This window comes from Mytilus edulis, chromosome 1 (genome assembly GCF_963676685.1).
Source record: "Mytilus edulis chromosome 1, xbMytEdul2.2, whole genome shotgun sequence".
In the NCBI taxonomy this organism is placed as follows: domain Eukaryota; kingdom Metazoa; phylum Mollusca; class Bivalvia; order Mytilida; family Mytilidae; genus Mytilus; species Mytilus edulis.
The window spans coordinates 48,170,755-48,197,953 of NC_092344.1; the positions used below are offsets into that span (position 1 = coordinate 48,170,755).

At 33.1% G+C, this 27,199-nt stretch overlaps 2 protein-coding genes across 3 annotated transcripts; one reads left to right on the plus strand and one right to left on the minus strand.

Annotated features, from left to right (window-relative positions):
* Positions 1-219: 219 nt before the first annotated feature.
* Positions 220-12,837, minus strand: LOC139483748 (uncharacterized). Of its 2 annotated transcripts, XM_071267636.1 has the most exons (8): positions 12,215-12,805; positions 10,689-10,796; positions 8,234-8,341; positions 7,261-7,368; positions 4,740-4,822; positions 3,267-3,393; positions 1,650-1,816; positions 220-840 (listed from the first exon to the last, which is right to left on the minus strand). In XM_071267636.1, exons 1-8 carry the CDS (start codon positions 12,618-12,620, stop codon positions 757-759), a joined length of 1,191 nt encoding a protein of 396 aa, XP_071123737.1. In that variant the 5' UTR covers positions 12,621-12,805; the 3' UTR covers positions 220-756. The 2 variants fall into 2 exon arrangements, with proteins under 2 accessions (XP_071123737.1, XP_071123738.1); XM_071267637.1 differs by lacking the exon at positions 10,689-10,796 and having other exon boundaries at positions 12,215-12,837.
* A 2,705-nt stretch (positions 12,838-15,542) lies between these two features.
* LOC139483774 (solute carrier organic anion transporter family member 2A1-like) lies at positions 15,543-27,199 on the plus strand. Its single transcript, XM_071267638.1, has 10 exons — positions 15,543-15,624; positions 16,209-16,903; positions 17,692-17,778; positions 18,759-18,995; positions 19,580-19,744; positions 21,141-21,324; positions 22,806-22,944; positions 24,777-24,931; positions 25,768-25,832; positions 26,676-27,199. Exons 2-10 carry the CDS (start codon positions 16,219-16,221, stop codon positions 26,963-26,965), a joined length of 2,007 nt encoding a protein of 668 aa, XP_071123739.1. The 5' UTR covers positions 15,543-15,624; positions 16,209-16,218; the 3' UTR covers positions 26,966-27,199.

The window sequence follows — 27,199 nt, forward strand, 5'->3', positions numbered from 1 at the left end:
GAAGGACGCCTCCGGGTGCGGGAATTTCTCGCTACATTGAAGACCTATTGGTGACCTTCTGCTGTTGTTTTTTTTTCTACGGTCGGGTTGTTGTCTCTTTGACACATTCCCCATTTCCGTTCTCAATTTTATATGTAATTGGCGTGGTGAAGTTCTGATGAAGGAACATGTTCATTGCAATGTCCCGATTTGAAATAGCTGAATGAAAATAAGACGATAGAAATGTACTCAACTTTATTGCGGTTAAAAATAAATCTTACATTTCAGAAACGGTATAATTTATACAGAAAAAAAGGAATATTACTTATCCGATCTTTGTCAATGCATTGAAATAAAGAAAACAACAGACTGCTTTTTAAACAAAGTATAAAACAAATAACATTACCAAACTCTGAGTTATCTATAATGTACGAGGTCACCTTGACACGAACAAAATTTAAATAGAATTTTACTGATTTAGATCAAGGCCACGTTTTAGGGGAATAACAGTTACTGATGTCATAGTAGATTTTCATTTACATTGATGTTCGTGGCAATGCTTCGAGAGTTTTCTTTTCAAATTTACGACACTTTGAAAAGTAAATAAAGTATATTTCCTCCTGCATTCCACATTCGTGGTATTTTTGAAAGATCACTCATACATGTAGTAAACAGTATGTTGATGTATTGAGCCTCTCAGATCACAAATGTTTATTGACCCAAAAGGATTGTAATCCAATCAACACCAATATTCCGCTCAATTGATTACTGATAGTTTTAACAGCCCGATAGCAGTACTTGAACGTCATCAATGGCAATATCACTTTTGTATCCTGAACCACGGACTGCTTCAAAAGATATCTGTAATAAAGAAGAACAAATGCGTTCAGTATTTCGTTTGTACTTGTTTACTACCCGCGGATTTTCATTTCCGATTTTTTTTAAACTTATGATATTAAGTCTAACCAACACGTGTTTAATCTGTATAAAAGTAAGGACGGGAACTGTATAAAAATAAAACAATACTTTATGAATGGCATGAGTCTGATGATCATGCGCTTTTCTAGATTAAATTCATCAGGAACGCTCATTTACGCGCAAACATTTTTAAATAAAAAGTACTCGACTATAACTGATTTTTAAAGTAAAGTCCATCGAGTGCTATTAGTGGAACAGAAACACGTACCTTACTGCTCTGATGCTACTGTGTTAACTTCTGGTTTATTGTGGATAGTTTATTTTGATGCTGATTGTTGTTTTTTTTTCTTTTTATATGATACTTTATTGAATGTAGTTTGTCGTTTTGTCGGTATTTTGTTTTTAACATACTACATAAGTGTTGTCTATTTTCTCCCGGTTCTTTCTTTCTATTGTTTCTGTGTATTTTCTTTTTTCCCTTTTCTGATATGATGAGGCATGCAAATATTAAGGTGTAAAAGGGCTATCTAAAACAGTAAAAAAAATGAGAAAATTAAGATTGTATTATTTGAAAGTTATCGGACTCTTTTGACTAATTACAACGTTACGCAAATTACTATTTCTCAAATCATCTTAAATCATTGAAACAATCATGGAAATTGTATTTGATTTATAGAATTGGTCTAAGTACTTACAGAGATATTGCTACCCGAATCTATTCATAAAATACATGTTGTGGAATTTGTTCTTACATTTGAGCTACTAAAGTTATTAGCTTGCAGGCTAATTTCGACAAGCCGCCATTGATTTCCTTGATTTCCGGCTTTTCTCCAAATACGTCTGCTTCCTTGATATACGTTCAAAGTTCCCATTGCTGAACCATACATGTGGTAATGAAACTTCAGACATCCAGAAGATTCTGAAAATATGAGTCATTCGAATAATAACAAATCTGAAGTATTCACTGGAAAAAGTCAAATCTACGGAAACGCAATGCCATATCTAAAAAAAGGTAAAATTTAAAAAAGAAATGAGTAATTAAGATAAGTTATATGCATTCATTTCTTAAAACAATATTAAGCATGGACCATTATCAAATTGTTTTTAAATATATTATGGAGAAATAAGTCAATACATCAGTAAGAGTTATTTGATTTTAACGGATTTGAATTTAAGCATGAAGACACCTTTGGTATACTCCTCATAAGAATCATGGGTCGTTTTGTAGATCGGTTCAAACCATTTTTTTCTATGATTCAATTTGGATTCCAATAAAATTGGTGACACTATATATTAAATAAAGATACATCTACAAATTAAACACAGAATGGAAACTTTTGTCTGGATTATGAATAAACGAAAGTGAAAAAAAAAGAAAAAAAAAGTTGCAATTTGGGTACCTTCATGTTAGGAACGTATTATTCATATTAAAAAAATATATACAATTGCGTCATAGACGTATTCGTTCATTGCATGTTTACTTGGTTTTGTTTAAATGTCTTTTTGATCAAGTAAAGCCATTTCAATTGATATTTTTGTCTTTTTATAGTCTCAGGTTAAGGTAAAGGTAGGCGCCGGTTTTCCTGTTTTAATTATTTTACACTAGTCATTTTGGGTCCTTTATACATTCTGTAGCTTGCTGTTTGATGTTATCCAAGACTCCGCGTTGAAGGTCGTACTTTGACCTATAATTGTTATTGTTTAGGTATTAACTTGGATGGAGAGTAGTCTTATTTATAATTATATATATATTCAGATTAATTTAGTATAACATATCACCACGAGCCCAATATTGTTTGAAGGCATACGGAATGTTTTGATAAAATGTACTTTATACATTTAAACATTTGCAGAATAAAATATAGAAATAAGAAGATCTGGTATGATTAAAATCGACACAACTCTTCAACAGATATAAAAAGAAGTAGAAGGTATAACAATTATAAGCCATCGTTCGGCCTTTAACAATGAGACAAATCCATACCACATAGTTAAATATAAAAGGCCCCGAATTGATAAATGTAAAACAATTCAAACGTGAAAATTAATGACTGGATTTATGTCATACATACATGTAGCAATACAGAAAGTGTAGTGTAGAGGGATGGAACTACAAAACAGTAAACCGAATTAAAGGGACCAATAACGTTTTTGTGTCAGATTTTTACATCAATACATCGATCCTATCTTTCTCCTTGTATATATACATGTATTGTTAAAGAATTTGGATTATTAGTATTTATTTTATATTAAATTATAAAATATAAAAGTTAAATCATGTCTCAATGTTGATTGAAACAATATTTTTTACGACACAATGCATATTTGTTTAAGAGTAACTATAACATATAAAGGTTAAATAAGCTTACCAAAAATGAAGTCCCGGGATAGAAATCTTGCAACAGATCCTTGAGTGACAGATGTTGCCTCGAAATATAAGTAGTTATCACCTGTGTATGCTGAGGACGGACCAGTCCCTATACTAGATGTTGAGTTCTGCATAACAAAATACAAGTATACGTGGATTATGCTCATTGTTACATATTTGTTTTTCGTTCATTTTTTATAGATAAATAAGGCCGTTAGTTTTCTAGTTTGAATTGTTTTACATTGTCATTTCGGGGCCTTTTAACGCTGACTTTGCGGTATGGGCTTTGCTCAGTGTTGAAGGCCGTACGGTGACCAATTTCTGTGTCATTTTGGTCTCTGGTGGAGAGTTGTCTCATTGGCAATCAAATACCACATTTTTTATTCTTTTTATATAACCACTATGAATAATATTCAACATCAAGCAAACAGCACAATATGCGTGGAATTCTGTTTAACAAATTTCCTTATGTCTTGCGTTTAATTAAACGAGACAGATATAATACAAAAACTAAAAAAAACGAGTGAACTTAAAGATACTTTAGTCAGGGAGAACATTTTTTTAATTAGCAACAGTTGTACCTCTAATTGGCTTGGAACTAGATTCCAGTAACTGCGAGTACTCTTATTTCGGAAATATGTGTCTATTTACCAGATCTTCTTTTATCTATTTTCTATGTTAGTTTTTTATAGCCTCGTACCAAGCATTTGATTTAAACCAACTGCAACTGGTTTGTTCTTTTTTGTTTGTGCTGTTAAACCACTGCCCCAGATTAGGGAAGAGCTTTTAAAATATTTAACAAACATGATATACCCGCCACATTCTGTATGCGGCTGTCCCAACTCCGGAGACTGTAATTTAGTGGTTGTCGTTGCATGTTTCATATTTGTTTTGTTTTTTTTTGTAATTTTGTTTTTTTTATATTCAAGTTAGTTTTCTTGTGTGTTTCACATCTTTCGTTTTTTGTCTTTTATAGCCGTCAATACGGTATGTTTTTTTTTATAATTGTCGAAGGCCGTGTGGTACCATATAGTTGCTATCACCCCCTTCATTTGAACTCCGGTGGATAGTTTTCTCATTTTCAATCATACCCACACCTCTATACAGATATAATAGTTTAGCGTATTACTAAAAAAAAATTGTTTTGCAATTTCACAAGATCATGGTCCTGTACTGTTTTTGGCGTAGCTACATGAAATCTATGCTAATTAAGGCACATCGTTGGTTGTGCCTGCAAAATGTATTCCCAACTTTCAGATTCTCAGTACGATTTATAGCATGAAATAAAGAACATAGATATAGAAAGATGTGGTATGAGTGCCAATGAGACAACTCTCCATCCAAATAACAATTTATAAAAGTAAAGTCTGGTTGAGGATTACATGTTGAATTTAGGATGTCTTTTTGTGTTTTTGTCATTCGGTTGATATCCCTTTAACGTAAAGCCAACATTTTGTTAATTCGTATGTATTACCGAATGTATTCTCCAGTTGTGTTCGTCATTTAGATCCTGAATAAACATGGAGCCAACGTCGTTCTCAAAGTCAGCTTCATAAACTTTAAAAATTTCAAATAATGTAATAGTATTTTATTAAATGTTACTATGTTCAACAACAAAAATATAGTTCAAAGATCGAAACAGTTAAAATTTCGTTACCACTTGTGTTCGTGTAAATCTCAGTCAATATAGCTTCAGGAGATTGAGAACATGTTAATAATAATATATACAAGTACACACCCGTGATATCGCGGGTCCGTGAATGAATTAAAGTATATAACTATGCCTAAGCCTTATTTTAGTAATTGGTATTGTCATCTGATAAAGTCATGTCGATTATAAGATACACAGTTTTCTCTGCTTTCAAATCTTTCTGTTTGAACCCGTCGACCTGGAACTTATCAATTATTGGTAATATTAATTATATGGAAAACAAAAGGTCCTGGCTATCCAAGAATGGAGTATTTTTTAATCAACAGCATTGTCCTATATTAGTTATCTTAGAATGTCTTGCTGGTTGCTGAATAAAACTACAATAGGGAACAATTTGACAATGATTGAATTAAGTAGTGTCAGCCCTTTGATTATGACCGGTGTATATAGCAAATCCTAAATACACCGTTTGGTGGTGCGCCTGTCAAATGCGGAATGTACAGATAAGGTAATAGGTAACAGGTGAATATACTGTTTGTATCGTTGTCGGATTCGACCGCGGAACTTGTTAATTATTGGCAATATTAATTATGTGGAAAACAAAAGGGTCTGGAGTGGTGTAATTTGTAATCTACACCATTGTCCTATATTAGCTATATAGAGAGTTGAATTCTTTGATTTGTCGTTTTTACCAGATGACGGCTGACAAATTGGACCTCGTTATTTTAGTATTATAGATACTAGAACACACCCGCGAAATCGCGGGCATTCAGAGCGGAGTTAAAAGTATATGTAAAGTGTTGTTCGAAGTTTTATACCTCCTCCTTCATTTCCATAATTCTTTGGTTTTCTATCAATTTCAATATGAACATACATTTAGTATGTTATGAACATTTAAGTAAGGAGCCTGTAGTTCAGTGGTTGTCGTTTGTTTGTGTGTTACATATTTGTTTTTCGTTCCTTTTTTGTACTTAAATAAGGCCGCTAGTTTTCTCGTTTGAATTTTTTTACATCGTCATTTCGGGGCCTTTTAAAGCTAAGTATGCGGTATGGGCTTTGCTCGTTGTTGAAGGCCGTACGGTGACATATAGTCGTTAATTTCTGTGTCATTTTGGTCTCTTGTGGAGAGTTGTCTCAACATGGCAATCATATCACATCTTTCTTTTGTAATCAATGAATTTTGTAAAATATTTAATGAATGGAGAATTTCAGAAAAGGAATCAAAAGTTCACATTAATAATTTTAGCGCTTATCTGTATATTACTATATAAATAAAGTGTATTTACTTTCAATTCTTAGTTTAGTAATCGGTCCATGGTGGTCATTTGACATAGTATACAGACCCTCTCCATTTAATAAACTCTGAACAGAATTTAAATACACTTTATTCGTACTATTTGTTTGTTCAAAGTATACAGAAAAACGCAAACCGGAAGTATAATCTGACTTAAAATTTCGTCCAATGACGGGACAATATCTGGATGCCTTTTTTTCGTTTTTCTCCCAAAATAACTCAATCTGAATAATCATATGAATGGATGACAAATGCGACTTTGCACTGTACATATAGGACACAGAGTCGTGTTGATTAATTTATTGTGGAAAGAAGAAAAGCGACACCAAAAATGAGGTCTTCTCGTTTAATAGTATAGATATAAAACCTGATTTGTACTAGACCCACACGTTGAGCTGGACGTTTGCCGTGTTAGTAAAATGTCCGGATCAATTCTATCCGTCTAATAGGATTAGATTAGACATTTAGCCCGCAACAGGTAATGTACGAATTTCTAAACGTATCGTTGTTGGCATAAATTCACATGCACTATGACACTATGCCGCTCATACTTCAAACGCCCACGTTTAGACATGGCGACACGCGAACCCGAAACCAACTTTGCATGTTTATGAGAAAGTGGAGAACTCTAGGGAGCACCATGAATCTACGTCACATCCAGCCTATAAGACTGAACATATTATATAGAAAACAATCTATAATTTTGGAAACTTAATGTTGCCCAATAGATTTGTCGATTGATTGCTGTCCAATTGACATATACAGCATCTCCTCATATACAGTGAAACCTGACTAAACCGAACCCTTTCGGGACTTGAGATTTCGTTCGGTTTTGGCAGGGATTCGGTTTCATCAGGTTCACAATGCATAACATGTGATATGGTTGGTCTTCAGAACAAGTTTGGATTAGACAGGTTTCCGGTTTATTCAGGGTTCGGTTTAATCAGGTTTCACTGTACTAGTAAATTATTATTGAAAACATCGAATATGTTTAGGGTTATAATGATTATACCTATGCAGCCAGGTAAAAGCAAAAATCATATTACTCACTTTCGCATTGTATTCCTGTAAATCCGTTTAAACAAGAACAAGAAAAAATCGAACCTGCCACCGAACAACTCCCAGCGTGTTCACATGGTGACCTTGAACATGGCGTTACTGGAAAATAACAAATATTATAATAGATACGTGAAAAAAGGGAGATGTATTATGATAGCAATAATGGTGGACTATTACACCGAGTATGTAAATATTCGATCCATGATCCGACCAAGCTTTTCGTGGACTCGCATCTATGGCAGATTCCAATTTATTGCAAAATCCCAATCTATGGTAAATATGACGTCATTCCATCTCTGAGTCATATCTATTGCAGATTTTTTTTTCAATCCAAATTATTGGCAGATTGTTAAAATCCAAATCTATGGCAGATTGTTAAAATCCAAAATCTATGGCAAATTTTCTATTGACCTTATCTATGGCGAATTATTTGTTTCCAAATCTATGGCATGATGTGAATGCGGAATCCGTTACATGTCAAAAGGTAACGAAAACGCCGGCAGTGAATAACAGCCAGTATTCAAAAATAGATCAGGAGTACAACAACGGGTGTATATTATTCATAACCATTTGTGAAATTAACCTTCCTTTATAGTTAACAAATCGTGATGGCGACCATAATGTTTCCTCAAAGTTGACTGAAAAACTATAACCTCACACTAAAGATTAACTGTATAAAAAAATAAGTCCATGTATCGGTAAAATACTGAAAAATGAAAATACATATGTTCGGAATTTTTCTCGGGAAACTGTATTTTGGTTATAAACAAGCTCCTGTCCAAATTTCAAATAATTCCATGACGGTTTGACAATATTATTAATGTTTTAAAAAAAATAGCTACAGACTGACCATTTATGTTGACGACGCCGACGATGGAATCTAGGATTGCTAAAAGTTGTCTCCGTTTTGCGACATTAATGACGTCGACACAAACAATAGAACTGCTATATTTCATTAACTTACTTGTACAATTGTCACCAGTAAATCCATTTCTACATGCACATTTTGGCTGGAATTCATCAAGAAAGCACGTACCACCATTGCCACAGCTATAGTTATCGCATGGAGACCCTGATATAAAAATCAAATGGGGAGGACATGTTGAAAATACAAACTCAACTGCGTAATGCGGTAAGCAGATTGCATTTCATAGGTTGAACCACCAACAATGCAAACAAAGATGCAACAATTCAGCCGTACATTAACGGACAAGCGTGGAAACTGCATCTGATTTTTTTCTTAAATTATAAAGACCCTCTGAATCTTGTAAAGTTCCCCTCATAAAATCAGTATATAAAAAAAACAAACGAAAATAGATTTGTGTTTGTTTCCTCATGGGCTGTGGAAGAAATTGCATTTCTAATCTGTCACAAATTATCTACTTTATTGAAGACTGATACAATCAGGCTTAAAAACTTAAAAATATTGTATATTTCTAGTTCTGTTTATATTCCGGATGAAACGTTGAACAATTGTCATATAAGAAGTAACTGCTTCCTTGTTTTACTACGGGATGAGTGTAATAGATCATTGTGTCGGAAGCCAATACTTATATTTAGCTATATAAACAAGTATAAGTCATCGAAACAAGGGGGTCATATGTGGAAAATTACGATTTTTTTTGTGTTTTATGTTTTGAAGAATATGTTTGGTTGAAGTTGGTGTTTCCTACTTGAATAAAAGTATTATTGTAAAAAAAGAAAAAAAAAAGATAAAAGATAACTTACTTTGCACACGTTTATATATATACAATGACCACTGCCCTTTTCTCGATCTTAATATCTATATCACTAATGGAAAGCTGAATACTAAAATTTATGATAAAAGGGATGATTTTTCATTTCCTATCGTTAATTATCCGTTTTTAGATGGTAACGTTCCCTTGTCACCATCTTAGGGTGTTTATATATCTCAACTTGTACGATTCGCTCGTGTATGTAACAATGTTTTAGATTTTAACGAGGGAAATTTATGTATTACTGAAAAATTATTACACCAGGGTTTTCGATATCACAAACTAGTCAAAACATTTACTAAATTTTATCATCGGTATAAAGACATCATTCGTAAATATAGCTCAACATGTAGACTTCTAATACGTTCAGGTATTTCACATCCAATTTTTTATGGTAATATTCTTTATAAAGCACAAAGGTGTCAGTATTCACCTCAGAAACTTACAAAACCTTTGAATAGACTTATTAAGAAGGGATATAATTACGATACTGTTGTCAAGTCATTAAAGATTGCATATTTTGGCGTTAATATTGAGTCACTGATAAGGTCTTTGCATCGGAACTAAACACATTATTTTTTTTTTAAAACAGTTGTTGGCATGACACGGGTTATGTTCTATGATGGTATGATACTAAACCCCTAACGGGAAGGATTGTGCCTGATGTTCATATGATGAAATCATAATCTTTCAGTCAGTTTAATTGAAGTCTGGAGCTGGCATGTCAGTTAACTGCTAGTAGTCTGTTGTTATTTATGTATTTTTGTCATTTTGTTTATTTTCTTTGGTTACATCTTCTGACATCAGACTCGGATTTCTCTTGAACTGAATTTTAATGTGCATATTGTTATGCGTTTACTTTACTACATTGGTTAGAGGTATAGGGGGGAGGGTTGAGATCTCACAAACATGTTTAACCCCGCCGCATTTTTGCGCCTGTCCCAAGTCAGGAGCCTCTGGCCTTTGTTAGTCTTGTATTATTTTAATTTTAGTTTCTTGTGTACAATTTGGAAATTAGTATGGCGTTCATTATCACTGGACTAGTATATATTTGTTTAGGGGCCAGCTGAAAGACGCCTCCGGGTGCGGGAATTTCTCGCTACATTGAAGACCTGTTGGTGACCCTCTGCTGTTGTTTTTTATTTGGTCGGGTTGTTGTCTCTTTGACACATTCCCAATTTCCATTCTCAATTTTATAACACGTTTTGCTAGAGAAAGTTTGACTATCTCTAAAAACGTTTTATATACAACTAGGCAGGTTTTATTCTGATAAAATCGGCTTTGTACAGCGTAGCACTTTGGATAACTTGATTCGTCCAATTTTGGACTGATGCCTCAATCATCTAGTGATTGCGAAATTCATCTACTATCATCCTGAAGGTTTATAGTGACGAGGTGCTTTCGACTCCGATCTTAATTGAATATTAATGTCAGTTTTCTTACCGGTATTATATAGCCATTCTTCTACATATTATAAACGGAAAAGCGTGGAAACTGCATCTTATTTTTCTTAAATTATAAAGGCCCTCTGAAGCTTGTAAAGTTCCCCTGATAAAAAAAAAACCGATAACATATTTGTGTTGGATCCCGTATGGGCTGTGGACAAAATTGCATTTCTAAACTGTCTCAAATTATCACATTTATTCAAGACCAATACAATCAGGCATAGCAATAATTAATTACCTTCACATCTTAATCCGCCAAATCCTGTATGGCAAGTGCAGATAGCAATTTCTCCGGAAACGGAACAATTTCCATCATTAAAACAATGAACAAGTTCACAAGGAGACACTATTAAATAAAAATATAACAGATGAACTTGTTAACATTTTCTAACATAATGTTATTTTACATAAGAGGAAAACGTAATGTTGGTTCAACAATGACTTCTTTACCTCTATCGCTTAATTACTCCAAAAAAATAAGTACTTTAAATCAAAAACACGATGTCATTTCTTTTAATATTACATAACAAACATATTCTATTCATAGTGACTTTATACATGCAACAGTTCTATCGTCTATACGGGCGTTTGAAAAAAAAACCTATATTCCTAATATCCAAATGCGGTTGATGTTGAATAAAAGGGATATATGTTTTTTTTACGCACGTAGACAGCTATATAATCGACCTGTAGTCATGCAAGTTCTGAAAACATTAAAAAAAACAATTACCCGAGGATTGACGAAAATAAGGATTGACTGGAGTTTAAAATTTGATCACCTCTTGATTTCTCCAAAACGTCCGTATCATCAATGCTAAAGTGTTGTGTCTGTATTTCTGTGCGTTTTGGATAAATTCGCAGCCATGTCCGGACGAATCTGATGTTTAATATTTCAAAATGATTATTTTCAATCGGAAGTCGAAATTTAAGATGCTATTGTAATATTTTGGATTTATTTGATAACATGACATAGACCAATTTATGGTTGACATACATGATATAAATACAATCATATTTTATAATGGCCATATTTGAATATAAACAAGAAACAGAAGGACGATAGGGATAGAAATAGAAATACTACATAATAAAGTAACACAATAAAATTATGAGATAAGACTTGACATAAACATGATAACATCTAGTTATTTATATGTTTACGAATCTTCAAATATTTGTAGGACTGTGAACCGCGATGCTATTCCGAACTGCGGGGATGACGCTGATGTGCGATGGTTGAACGCTTAAGTAAGATCTTGATCACGCTGATTTGCTGATGGTACGCCTCAGTTCGATGGTGGAAACGCACTAGTGTGATGAAATGCATAAACTGTATTTTCAATGCCTTTAAATAGTTGTAATCAAATTACTGGTTACAAAGCTTTGCGTTTTTCCAATTACTAAGGATTTTCTATCCCAGAAATATTAGATTACCTTACCTGTATTGGCAAAAGCTTTTTGGAATATTGGGTGCTTAATGCTCATATAGGTAAACCGGTTTCATACACAAGGAGGAATCGAATGTTGTTGCTTGTTGTTGGTCTTTCCAGTATTTTTGGTGATTCCTGTTTTCCTTTAATATGAAATGCATTATTTACATAAACATTTTACTTTAGTATTTTTTTTCGACTTACTATTAAAAATGTGGTTCAGTTAAGGTGATGTAAATGAGCAGTGTTGCTACTTCTGCGCCCATTTAAATAAAAGAAGAACTGATTCAGTAGATCACCCTATCATCATCTTTGTTTTATATAAGTTTCTTACCCTTTGTTGAAAGCATTAACCACAATAGTACACCAATAACTGACATCAACCCAACACAAAGGAAGGCAGATAATACACATGCAGTTCTCCATGTTTTGCTTACAAATTTCACAGGTTTCACTTTCTGTATAATACTAGGTAGTTTCAAGTCGAAGTCTTGTTTACTTTCAGTTCTGTTCCCATTGACTTTACTCTTATTTTCTGCATTAGTAGATTTACTTGTATCCCGTTTATTCCAATCTGTGTATTTGTTTTGATTCTTTTTTTCTTCCGACGGAGTTTCAACACATTCGGCAATTTCCTCATAATCTGATTGGTCGTCATCTTCATCCGTAACAATTGTTACCTTGCTGTCAAACTTTTCATTTTCATAAGTTCGAAAGCACTTTTTATAGTTTACTGCCATGTAGTTAGAATACAAATCAAACTTACTTATATATATATATATATATATATATATATTGTTAGTTTCTATCTGTATTTATATTCCGGATAAAACTTTGAATATTGTCATATAAAAATTAAATTCTTCCTTGTTTTACATCAGTACAAGTGAAATAGATCTTTGTGTCGGAAGCCAATACTTATATTTAGCTTGATAAACAAGTATAAATCATTGAAATATGGGCGTTATGTATGGAAAAACACGATTTCCGATGTTTTACTTTAAAGTACATATTTGGTTGAAGCTGTTTCCTACTTGAATAAAAAAAAAAATGATATCGATTGAATCAGATTGTGAAAAAAGAAGAAAAACAGATAACAGTTACTGACTTGTCACACATTTCTATAAAAGTATGGAACATTTTGCTGGAAAGTGGTTTACTATCTTTAAGAACGTTATCACATGCAACTAGGAACTATATATTTAATTCTGATGTAATCTGCTTTGTGCAGCCTTGCACTTTGAATAACTTGATATCAATAAGAATAGTTTTAATCAAATGTGATAAACTAACACATATCTGATCATATCAATGAATTGACAGTTTAAAAAGTCTGGTTTTACATCAATGATAATTCTGTTTTTATACTTCAAGGTGCTGAACATATAACGCATGAAACTTTTTCAGCTTGGGAAAGGAGTCAATTCAATTACTCATAACACTTAAAATTCATGAGATTTCTCAATTAAACCCTGGGGAGGCCTCAGTGGCCAAATGATCTGAGAAATCCGTCTAAAATCAACTTTTAGGTTTTAAGTGGCAAGCTGCGTTCGACTCCGATCTTAATTGACTACTAGTATATATATCAGTTTTCCTAGTGGATTCATCCGCCAATAAAAATTGACCAAAGTGAAATAGCCAAGAATGCTGAAAGAAGCTTTCAACATCAATAATAAGTCAAGCAATTACTTTATTAGAAAACATAATATTACCTTTGCAACAGCAGACACTATTTGGGTGGTTCGTCTGCATTATAGCTCTTTCAAACATAAATTTACTTATTTTCAAGTAGCAATGCCCCCTTCCCATTTCCCCCGCTTTCTTCTCATAGATACTCAGAATATATATATGTACGCTGTGCTGAATGTTCGAAGGGACAATAAAGATTAAAAACACAAACGGCATTTAGCAATAAAAATGATAAAATTCGTACTTGTGAAGCGGTCAACAATGTATAAAATGAACAGTAGAAACAAAGAATCGATCATCTAAATTTGCATATTTTAGATCGTAGATATTGTTGTCTAGAAATAATATTACAATATCCCATTTTAGAGTCAAATAATGACCTTTTTACTTCATATCTGTGTCTGGACTCGGACTGAGTTATTTGCACATTGTGATCTCTCTTCAATTTGTTTTAGAAGTATAGGGAGAGGGTACCACGTTTGCCAGTTGTATGAATGAAAAAGTGAAGAGAAAGACAGCAAAGGGAAATTCAAACGCACAAGTCGAACGCAAAATAGCAACGTAAAGGCGAATGAGAAAAACGACCAGTTTGTCATACAACAAACAACAGTTTAAAAAACATAACATAGAAAAAAGAAAGACTGACCAACACGTACTCCACCAATAACTTGGTGTTCTAAGCAAATCCTGCCCCACATGTGGCATCCGTCGATAGATAAACACCAGTGATAAGTCTCATTTTGTCTGATTGTGAACGATATTTCAAGTAAGCGTTAACATTGATCAGAGAAATCATAGATTAAATCAGATGCCTAGGAAAATGATTGTTTGGTTGTTGCTTGCTTAACGTCTATTGAAAACAATATTTCCTACTTGTTCGGGACGAAACCAAATAAAAAAAATAAGAAAAGTAGGTATTTTATATGTCAGGTAGTTCACCTTGATGAAAAATGGGAAATTTGAAGATGTCGAGGAAAAGATATAGCTTTGAAGCCTGTCAAATATGTAACTGGTAGAACAAGTTGATATTAAGATTTGCAAACAAGTGATTTTAATTGCTTCAATTTCAAAAGTTGGAAATTAAGAAATTAAAGTTCAAGGTTATTGATATTGATGTCGTTCACAATCAGACAAAATGAGACTTATCACTGGTGTTTATCTATCGACGGATGCCACATGTGGGGCAGGATTTGCTTAGAACACCAAGTTATTGGTGGGGTACGTGTTGGTCAGTCTTTCTTTTTTCTATGTTATGTTTTTTAAACTGTCTAGAATAAAACGTGCCAGCTTCCAAATTTAAAAAAACTAAGTGTCATGTGGGTTATTCCTTTTTTAAAAGTGAGTTTCTCCTAAAGGATAATCGCTACTCTTGTCTTGAAATTTTTGTTAGAAATTTTTGAATCCTCAAGTTTTATCCGTGTAGTATCAGTAAAACAAACTACACCCTTCTTTCCCTGGCATAATTTGTTTTACTATTATGTGATTCTTGTTATTTGTTAAATGTATAAAAAATCCGGAGAGAATAACTTCCCGCCAAATTTTCAATAAATGGCATCTTATTATAAACACACTGCCAGATCTGTAATTTTTTTCTTCTTTTAAACTTTTTACCTTCTAAAGTTTATATCTACATACTTTTAATTTTATAACAGTCATTTACAAAACTCGCTATTTTGAAATAGAGGAGCGAACATCCCTAAATGAATGTCTTAGGATTATCCCAGCTTCTTATCGTCCAAACGCTCATGCCAATGACAATCTGGCTGTTATGGACGTGCTTACATTTGTATCTAAAACGGTTAAGAACATAAAGTAAGACAATTGTATCTAGTATTTGACCATGCATCATCTAATTAATGCAGTTTTAGATTTTAACCGGTCAGTATTCAGTACATACAGTCATGTAATAGTTTATGATCACGAATACATTTGAATTTAATTAGACTAAATATATACAATTGCCATTAATCATTCTTTTTATCATTCTGTTATATAAATCTTTGTTTATAAGTAATGCAGATCGGACACTTCAGTAACAAGGTTGATCAAATGCACGTAAGTAAAATATTTTACCCACTATTGTATCAACACAGCTTAGATAAGTAACTCATCAATAAGTATGTACTATTTTATCCAATATTAAATTTTACCATTTTAAGTTTAATATCCTCTCCGGGACCCTGAATTTCTATCACACAAAAGTCATACTCAAAAGTCTTTCAGTCCATATATTGATAGTACTTCATTTTTATGTGTGATTTAAAGCTTAAAGTTTCCAACATTTTATGACCTATCTACCAATGCGTAACATTGTATTTGCGCTAAAAAATGTTAAATTATTTTTTTTGTCTCTTTCTTTGTTTGCCATTGCGTTGTCATGTTCTTTTCCAACTTTCTATATATATTCCTTTTGATTACTGTTTCCTCTTTTTTAAGTGACTCAGTTTTGTATGAGTTTGAGCTCACATACTTTCTTAATAGGGGATTGGGGATGGGGTGGGGAGAGGGATACTCTACAACATTTCTTATTTGAGCCTCGTATTCATGATTAAAATTATTTTAAAATGTTTCTGTTACAATTCACTATCTTTGTCAAATTAGTTAGAACCTTTATCATATTTATGTTTCCATGTTTACAGAAATAGCAGAATGACTGAGAAAACCGAAAAGAATGGCCATATATCACATGAAATAGATGATCAGGAATACCAATGTGGCTTTTATTGTCGCATTCCATACCTTCAAAGGTTTGCTACGGCAGCTGGGTTTACAGGTTTCTTTATACTTCCACAGCTGGCATCACAGTCTTTGTCCAGTTACATCAATTCCCAAATTCCTACTTTGGAAAGACAATTTTCCCTCAGCAGTTATGAAAGCGGAATAATTATGACCTTTAATGACATTGGATTCCTTCTTGTTGGAATATTAGTTGCGGCCATTCCAAAACTAGTGCATATACCAAGATGGCTGTTTGGTGCAATTATGATTTTTGCCGTATCCGGTTTACTTTGCAGTCTGCCTCATTTTATTATTAATTCAAAACAAGATGTCACCGACACAACTTTGGAAATTGCAAATACAACGAAACTTGCTGAATCGTCGATCTTTCCAATTTGTACCGACGTCGTTAATTCAGACAAATTGAATAACAATACAACAATGGAAAACAAACCTCGGTTTAAGAACTTAGCTATTGACCAATCACTGAAGTCGCTGTCTGTTGGATTGATTGGGATTGGTTTGGGACTACAAGGAGCTGCAAAATCTATACGAACGCCATTCCTAACACAATACCTGGACGAAGGAAACAAAGATAAGACGGGGTTTTACCTAGGTGAGTAGGTCCCACATCTGAAAATTTTATAAAAAGTCCTTTCTAATAACGAGGTCAAAATATTTAAAACCTTAGATTACGGTTACCCTGAAATTCTTAAACCTATTTGCAACTGCACATATCTAATTTAAAATGCTCACCATCTTGCTTTTGCCTGAAAACGCAAACACTTAGTTAGTTGATTGTGTTCCAGATCTGCATGGACACTGTTTTTCTATCGTCAATCTCCCTGTCGACAATTCTCAGTCGATATCGCGGGATTCATAGTTTAGCCAATTGTGCTAGCCATGCACAGTCAATTGCGCAACTGGTACAATGTATATTGCTTAAAATTCTTGTTTATGATTAAAGACTGACAGTAAATAGAATCATGATGTACTTTCAAATATAATTGGCTCTAAACAGTAATAATCATAACGAAATACGATTAACATGATAATATATAATAACAATACGAATACTCTCTGAAGTCTAGTTAACGTCATTTTGACAGCATTAAAAAACACCCAGAAAGGCAGTTAAAGGGTAAAACTCCATTTCTCATTGAGCTTAATTCAACCTCAAATTCATGAATGAACAAATAAAACTTTAGAAACAACCAAACGTGATTTCGAAGAAATACAAATTATACATGTAGATAAAAGAAAAGAAAACAAGGGAACAAGTGTTGGGAACTCACAAAACTAGTTTGTGCTATCGCAATAGCAAGACAGGAATCGTTCAAAATACTGTTTAATTTGCATACTAATAATAAGTCTGCTTGAAGTTTTACAGTTTTGTCAATTTAGGTATTCTGACAAGTGCTGCGATATTTGGACCAGTTTTAGCCTACGTTCTGGGTGGTATTTTTAGTAGAATTTATGTAACACTTGAAGGTATGTTTTGCCGTGACGTAATCAACATTTTTTATGATTTACTACGTCATTTAAACATGTAGAAATCTGGCTGTAATAATTTTTCTGTCTATTCGAAATAACCTAAAAATTAGCTGCACACTTTAAAAAAAAACAGCTACGCATAAATAGAAAAAAGTATTACAGTCTTTCCTTAAATGAACCTTATATCACATCAAACGGTTCTTATTACATTGCACCTGGTTCGAAATTAAAAAACAAACCAACCTGAATTGATCTGTCATTTCTGATCATGAAGATGCGATAATATTGCCAATGAGACATGTTTGCAAGTGACGATGAAGGTTAGCATAAGATACGTTCCAGACCTGGGACAGTGATGTAACAACACAACACAAGCATATTAAGCTACAAAACATAAGTTGAATAGAGCTTTACTCACCAGATAGACACTAAGCACACAGAAAAACTAATTCATTATAAAAAAAATGACACAAGATAAAGCTCTGACTCAGAGTACTTTCAGTTATCGAAAACTGCTTTAAAGCCAATAACAACTAATAAAAAAATGAGGTATCCGAAACTGTGTTCATTTATATTAACGTCTTTTAAATCGTTATTTTGTCATTCAGTGTATTTATATAAAATAATTAACAAGGTCGGAAGGAGTATGCTTTGCACTTAATAGATATGCAAATTACTTCTCCTTTATTTATATGAGTTACTCCATATTATATTCATTAAGAACACACATTTGTTACATTTAACACGTTAACAAATAAAAATACATGACTTTTGTATAAATAAGAAAATGATGTGTTATTGCCAATGAGACAACTTTCCAACAAAAACAAAATGATGAAGAAGACAGTACGGCTTACAGTATAGTATACAGCAACATACAACAACCATTGCATTACATTATTTGTATATTTTCATATATATTATTTTTTGTTTGTTTTTAAATTTCTTTTTACTTCTAATTGTAATAAATATTTCAGACGTCGACATGTCTACCCAAGACCCTCGATGGATAGGTGCGTGGTGGCTTGGATTCTTTGTATTTGGCACTATTGCCTTGGTTTTTGCCTTTCCACTTCTTTGCTTTCCAAGATATCTCACACAAAAAACTAAGAAGAAAGAGAAAGAAGAGGAGAACCTCGTTATGAAACATGAAATTCAGAATGGTTTGAAAGTTGAGTCGTTGAAAGAGGCTTCTAAAATGGAGATTTTTAAAGGTTTGTACTCACCAATCTGACGTTAAAGAAAGATTTTGTTTTAAAACTTATAGTGCGCTGTATCTTTACGAACTTTTTAGTGGTCTGGGGTTTATTTAAAAAATTGTTGATTATTTTATATATAATTAACCACTAGTTTACCTGATTGTGTTTATAAAAAAACTCGTTCAAATGGATGATTTTAGTTTGGTCTTGTTTCTAGTTTTGTGGGTCAAATAAAGTCTTACAAAAATTGTTTTCTTGAAATGATTATAGAATAATACAATTCAACGTCATCGAATTCATTCTACATATATACATCATTCCATGAGAATTTTTGAAAATCAAATATTAAAGCCTAGGAAAAAATCCTAAACGAAAAGAATTTCAAAAAACACAAATGTTCATGCTGTTTATGGTAATTTCTTATATTTCACTGACCAATCGCAATAGTAACATGAGTAAGTTCTTTGAATAGTTATTCACATTTACTAAAATCACGTCCAAAATATATCAGTGACACCTTTAGGTATTCCTTTAAAATATTTTGTATAAAGTCTTTTAAGTTTGATATATTATTTTGTTATTTTGTCATTTTTTTCCAGAAAGATCAGCTTCATATATCAGAGTACTGAAAAGCCCTGTGTATTTGTTTTTATTAGCAGCTTTTGTATTGCATATATCGGCTGTGCTTGGTCCTGTTGCATTCAAGACCAAGTACATCGTAGCTCAATTCGGACTTCCTGTATGGAAAGCAAATCTAATTATATGTAAGTACACGTATTAGTTAAGTGAATTTTCCTATACCAGTACGATATGGCTTTCTTTTTAAGTTAATTACACCTTATATAAGAATGTTGGATTTTGATTGGTTGGTAGCCAGTGTATTTTTCGCATATTCTAACATTTTTTCCTCATTTCAAACTAATTTGCATGTTTTCACCCCTGATTTGCTATTTTGGACATTCCTTTTTTACCCTCTCGAACATCTTCCCGCCAAATTTTTTCGGATATAACGTTACATAAAACAGCGAGCCAACGCATAGTACATGTATAATTCCCGCGGTTCTATGATAACATCCCCTTATCCTCAAAATTATACATAAACATGTTAATGAATTACAGCTTTCAAGTAAAGAAAACCTATTTGGTGTAATTAAACAGATACATGTATATCATGTTATGGAGGGGTATTTGCGAAAAATACCAGTCTTGAGACCGAATTTCCCTAGCCTGGCGGCTCGGGAAAGTACCCTTGACTGATATTTTTCGCAAATACCCCTCCAGAACAAGATATATCTGTTCAATATTCCACGTTTCATATTATTCATTTAATCTTCATGATTTAGTTTTTAATTTTGTCAATCATGGCTTCTGTAATACGACATGTGTCAATAGTGATGAAAAATATTGGTGCCCCTTAAGAAGTTCAACTGCTGAAATTTTAAGGGGTTTGTATAATCCAAAATATAGCTGTTTTTGTAGTGTTTTGTTATTGTTGTTTCTTTTCACTGGCCGCTTGGTATCATCTTTTTTTTTCAGATAACGGAAAGCCAAAAGATAATAGTATGATTTGTTACGTTTTATTTTTTTTTTAATTTTCATTTATACCAAAGAATATAAATAACAATAAAAAGGGCGGATATAGCCGTCGAGGCAAAACACATTATCAGAGAAAAAGACAAAAGAGGGACAAAAAATACAAGAAGGACATAGATCGAAAATAAACTGACAACGCCATGGCCAAAAAAGAAAAAGACAAACAGACAAATAGTAGTACACAAGACACAACATAGAAAACTATAGACTAAGCAACACGAACCCTACTAAAAACTAGGGCTGATCTCGGGTGCTCCGGCAGCATTATCAGATCCTGCTCCACATGTGGCACCTCAAAGACAAGCTTAAATATGAAGGTCCTATACCGAAGTATCATCTCTTTTCCTATATTAAGTTCTACGTTATAGATTATTATAAAAGTTGAAACAATGATGAACCAGCAAGGAAAACACATACTGTGACCAACCGATAGACATTTAAGCTCATTTAAGATTATAATGTGTTACCCAAGACGTCATTTATGTTAAAAAAAATGTATTTTAAGAAAGAAAAAAACTGTGCGGGTGAAGATATTGGCTTTTACATGTATTCCTGATCTAATTACAGCCGCCGTAACTGTAGCAACAGTTGCTATTGGTGCTTTCTTCGGTGGATACATAACAAAGAAGTTTAAATTGTCACCACGGATGTTTATTGTGGTAATTCTGATACTTCATGCAGGCCAGATTTTTTTCGGTGGTGCAGTTATATTTGTGGGATGTGATCAACCTCAAATTATTGGTCCTAATATGTAAGTAGTTATATGATATTGAAGAACATTGTATTGCAAATGAAAATATGTTGAAAGGACAATTTAGACGCAAAATTCGTCAGAAATTTGTTTTGTTGAATGTTCCATGATAAGAAATAAGACCCCAGATAATATCTTTTATGAATTCAACAATACATCATAACATTATTACCTTTATTTTGGAACACCATATAAATAGAGGCCGATATGGAAAAGGTTATGTATTAATCGCTTTATCATATACTTACGACAATTGTTTTATGTAAGGCAAATTAACAAATAAAATAACTAAAACAGTCAAAAACTTTATATTGAGGTTAAATTATTAATCCAACAAATACACTATAATTGCCCAACAATAACATTACTACCTTCATATTTATTTATGTTACTATTTCCTATAGAGGCATTTTGAAACATTGAAAATTTGGAAGAGTTTTATGACCATTATTACATGTATTACTCCATGTGTGTTGTACTATAAAATGATTCATAATTGTCATAGCATTTGTTAGCAAATGAAAGTACTAAACTATCCCCACAAAAGTTCCCAAATTTACGAGATCTAACATTGTTGGGTTGATGTTTAGACGAGTTGTATATACATTTTTACATAATGTACACAGCCATGTATCACTATCATTGCTGGTGATCCGATGGATAATTCTGTTGTAGAGTTGTCACTGGCTCAGACGTACTTATATATATATCGCCGGGATTCGAACCCATGCAACTGTGATATCGTGACACCAAATCGCCTGCACTGCAGCCGTCCCGCTAGACCACACGACCACCTGGGCTCTCAATAAAAGAGCTTTCGCTGGCCGTGTGTTACCTTTCCACGTCAGTTTTAATCTAGCGGGGTACTGCAGTACATGGTATATAAGGCATGAAGATGTTATTGTTACAGATCAGCTAAATTATCAGTGCAGGCGATTTGGTGTCACGATATCACAGTTGCATGGGTTCGAATCCCGGCGAGGGAAGAACCAAAAATTTGCGAAAGAAAATTTACAGATCTAACATTGTTTGGTTGATGTTTAGACGAGTTATATATATATATATATATATATAGATATATATATATATATATATAGAGTCTATAAGAATCTACCAACCAGTAAACTTAATAGGTATTGGATCATCAAAATTGACAATACTACACAAACAGGAAAAATTATATGAGTCTGAAAGATTGTGTAATATATATATATAACAAGTCAAAAAGGGATCCGTAGGAGGTCAGTAGCGAACCATATAACTTATTATATAAGACTAAATACAACATATGTACAAACAAAGACGAACAAAATGGTCCTGATAGCCTGACACATTAAAATCTTATTCCGATATTATTTTTAAAAAATTTCTGAAACAAGGGTTATACGCAGAGTGATTAATGAAATGAGAAGGCAACCTAGATTACTTTAAGAAATTCATACTGAATCATATCTCAAAAAAATCAATTTCTTTGTTTCCAGGCCACATTCCATTGCGATAAATATGACAGAAGACTGCCATTGTGATTCAAAAGACTATTTCCCAGTGTGTGGCTCCGATGGTAGAAACTTTCACTCTCCTTGTTATGCTGGATGTAAAGAAGTGGTTAGAAATGGAAGGGTAAGTAACTGCTTATTCACAATTGTTTCAAAAAGGCGGGAATATTCTTATTTTAGACATTTCGAATCATGAGGTGCCACTTTATGAAGCATGCTTAAGATCAAATATCGCTTATTTTATGGATAGACGGAAAAAATGTTCTTTTATTTGGTTTGTTCGTTTATCCTGAAATTGAATATTTCGCCATTTACTGTGTCTAAACCACCGGGACTCTGACTGTATGCACATGGTTTATTATTATTAGTGTTTAACATGAGCCAGGTGTTGATATAAATATAAGCTGCATTAATAGTTATATAATACTAGAACACACCCGTGATATCGCGGGTCCGTGACTTAATTAAAGTATATAACTATGCGCAAGCCTTATTTTAGTATTAGTTTTGTCATCTGATAAAGTCATGCCGATTATAAGATACACAGTTTTCTCTGCTTTCAAATCTTTCTGTTTGAACCCGTCGAACTGGAACTTATCAATTATTGGTAATATTAATTATTTGGAAAACAAAAGGTCCTGGAATGGAGTATTTTTCAATCAACAGCATTGTCCTATATTAGTTATAAATAAAGTTGAATTCTTTGATTCGCTGATTTACGTCATGCCCGCTAACAAATTGAAAACTGTACCTATACGCCTTATTTTTAGTCCAGATTTTTAGTATTCGTATTGTTATCTTAGAAAGTCTTACTGATTAAAATACTACAATAGGTAACAATTTGACAATTTAGTAGTGTCAACCCTGTGATTATGACCCGTGTATATAGCATATTAATCCTGAATACACCGTTTGTTGGTGCGCCTGTCAGATGCGGAACGTACAGATAAGGTAATAGGTAACAGATGAATATACTATTGGTATCGGTATCGGACTCGACCCGGAACTTCTTAATTATTGGCAATAATAATTACGTGGAAAACAAAAGGGTCTGGAGTGGTGTAAATTTTAATCTACACCTTTATACTATATTAGTTATATATAAAGTTGAATTCTTTGATTCGTCGTTTTTACGTGATGACGGCTGACAAATTGGACCTCGTAATTTTAGTATTATAGATAAATAAGTATTGAATTTGGAAGATTATGATTTGATCATTTGAAATAAACAATTCGGAAGATATCTGCACTGCTGGTGGAGATTTACTTCCCCGAGGGTATCACCATCCCAGTAGTCAGCACTTGTTGTGCTGACATGAATTATCATTGATATGGTTATATATATAAATTAACTGTTTACAAAATTTTGAATTTTCGAAAAACTAAGGCTTTTCTACCTCAGGCATGGATTACCTTAGCTGCATTTGGCATAGCTTTTAGGAATTTTGGTCCTTAATGCTCTTCAACTTCGTACTTTATTTGGCCTTTTTAACTTTTTTGGATTCGAGCGTCACTGAATAGTCATTTGTAGACGAAACGCGCGTCTGGCGTATAAACAAAATTTAGTCCTGGTATCTATGATGAGTTTATTTGCACAAAATCAAAATCAGTGTCAAGCTCTAAATCATCATCATTCAAACAGGTTGTGAATAGACTAAAGGAAATGAGAATTAATCTACAATGCAAACTCATTATTTAAATAATACAAATTATTAAAATAAGACACACTATTGACGCCGTTCCTTACAAAGGCCAAAACCAATGAAAATGTGTCAGGTCCAACTTGGCTTAGATGTAAACAAGCCTCCTTTTTAATCTCCATTAAAACACGTGTACTTACCAAAATGAATCATTAGACTATATATAGAATAGATAATTAAACCATGTATGTTAATTATTGAAATTATAATCAAACTATGTTTTAAGGTCACACTTAAAAAAAAAATATTATTGTAGATGTATGCAAATTGCACAGCTATTCCCGATGGACAAGCGTCAGCCGGACTATGCCCGTTCGAATGCAATACACTCATTCCGTACCTTCTTCTTAATGTTCTTGGATATGCCAGTGGCTCATTAAAAATAATGCCCATGTTCCTTGCTACTATACGGTAAGATTAATACTGATTAACAGTTACTTTATGTCCAGTGGCAAATTCACTTCAGTATCAGGACAAACACATTTTTGTTATATAAATATGAACTATGCTTTATTCCCGACCGAAACATTGATCTGTTGTTTTAACATGCTAATGCACGTAGAAACAGTCTAGTAAAAAACATGACACCTATATTTAATTCTTAAACCTTAAAATAGTTATGTACACCCAGCTGCAAATATTTCATGCATATTCAGGCCAAGAACAAAATTCATTCCTCATCAATAACATCGGCAGGGTATGCAAGTTAGTATGAACGTGATATATGGCGAGGAAATTAAAATTGCCAATGGATATTGAGGTTATGTTGGATAGGTGTAGAAATATTGGCTTGCAACAGTCGACCTCAGGAACCCTCTAATAGCTGTTGCAAGAGTAAGTTAATGTTCAAAATAGGCAGTCTGACTTCAGCAAGCATCATATTAAATGACCTCATTCCAACTGGATCGACTATTCCGCATAGAAATAGGAACGCTAAATAAATTTTAGAAAGGGTTTTATTGTCCTTTCGGAGAATTCCATGGATGAATAGATTTCATTACCCAAAAAGACCATTGAAGTCTGATGATTAAATTTATCCTTGAAAAAACTCTAGGTTGCTCGCAAAACAAAAATATTTATGTTTACCTTGATCATTCAAACAATATATATATCTTCAATAGACACAAGGATTTAAAACTGTTAAGCCCCACGTGACTAAAAGAAAACACTTCACTTTTCAAGTTAAATATGGCCTGTAACTGTGACCAAGGGTATTCACGTTAATCTGTTTTAGTTTTATATTTTAGGAGCGTTGAAGATCGTGACAAATCTACAGCAGCAGGATTGAAATCCGTTGCTGCTTCTCTTTTAGGTATGAACACTTTTGTCAATGTTCATGGCTGAAAATATTTATACCAACTTCCCATTAGTGACCGATTGATGTTGATACCGGTAAAAGCAGCTACAAGTAACTGAACAACCATAAAAAAATGAGAAAACCCATAGTTAATATCAAACTACAAAAAGTCTCCGACATGACAACATGAAAAACAATCAAACTAGAAAAATGTAGAAATGAATTACAACCAAACAAAAGAAAAACAATAAACAGGCACCATAATTTTGCAGGATAATAAAGAATGACACGGACAGTATGACTTTGATCAATATACGAATATTTACAGTATGTAGGATCCTAAGTTATTATAAGTGTCTGGCAATATTGGGTTATGTTAACATCTGTACGATGATCTTAAAAAAAAACTTTTATATTACGATTGTTTGCATCAGTTTTGAATATTTGATTCTTCGGCTCACAAAAAGAAAGGAATGAACCATCGAGTTTTTTTTATGTAATTCAAAACAACCCTTTGTTAATTCGTCCAAAGTTAAATTATGTAATTTAATTGCCTGAAGTTAGACATTTTTTCAAATGCCTCCCTATCTGAAATAAAATATAAATAGTTGAGGAAGGTATATGCCAAATTTCATGCTTGTAGCAGAATGTGCACATTTTTTTACAAAGCCGCCGTACTATTATTTGGAATTAGGAATGCCAAGTTCAAGACGAAGATATAATTTGAATGGTCATTTAAACGATTGATTATGTATAAGTTGATTTTATAAAACATTTAAATGGGTTGCACATTTTGTATCTTAATATATGTGATTTGTTTTCCAATGAGACTGACATACCTTTTCCGAATCATTTTAGCATTCATTCCTGCACCCATTGTGTTTGGAAAGATGATAGACACGTCTTGCATCCTATGGAATTCTGATAGCAGTAGGAAGGGGTCATGCTCGTTATACAACATAGCAGAACTCCGAATTGGTATGTTTGGAACTGTTCTGATTTACAAAGCAGCTGCACTAATTTTTATGTTACTGGCCTTATGGAAAGTTTGGAACATTACGGATTGGGAGGATCTCAGGAAAAAGAAAACGGATCACATGACAATGAATGGCGATGCAGAGAAAGCTGTCAGAAAGGAACATAAATGATATGTGTTTTGCTGAAACGAATTTTAAAAATAAAACCAGTCAGTTTTATGTAAAATGTAGTGTTGTCAAATCGTACAGTTTGGACTAACCGGTTACTCAGATAATCGTTCGACCGATTAACCGGTTAACCGGTAGTTTATGTTGATGTTTGAATAACTTATCTATAGTACCCTACAAATGTACGTTTATATAATACGATGCATTGAAGTTTGTCCTTTAATATTATTAGACTTG

Coding starts and splice junctions, on each gene's coding strand:
- LOC139483748 (XM_071267636.1), bottom strand. CDS start 12,620: ATGGCAGTAAACTATAAAAAGTGCTTTCGAACTTATGAAAATGAAAAG. Junction 8,342..10,688: donor TGGCGGATTAAGATGTGAAG/GTAATTAATTAT, acceptor TTTTTATATCAG/GGTCTCCATGCGATAACTAT. Junction 1,817..3,266: donor ATCCCGGGACTTCATTTTTG/GTAAGCTTATTT, acceptor TCATATTTTCAG/AATCTTCTGGATGTCTGAAG.
- LOC139483774 (XM_071267638.1), top strand. CDS start 16,219: ATGACTGAGAAAACCGAAAAGAATGGCCATATATCACATGAAATAGAT. Junction 22,945..24,776: donor AAGTGGTTAGAAATGGAAGG/GTAAGTAACTGC, acceptor ATATTATTGTAG/ATGTATGCAAATTGCACAGC. Junction 24,932..25,767: donor ATGTTCCTTGCTACTATACG/GTAAGATTAATA, acceptor TTTATATTTTAG/GAGCGTTGAAGATCGTGACA.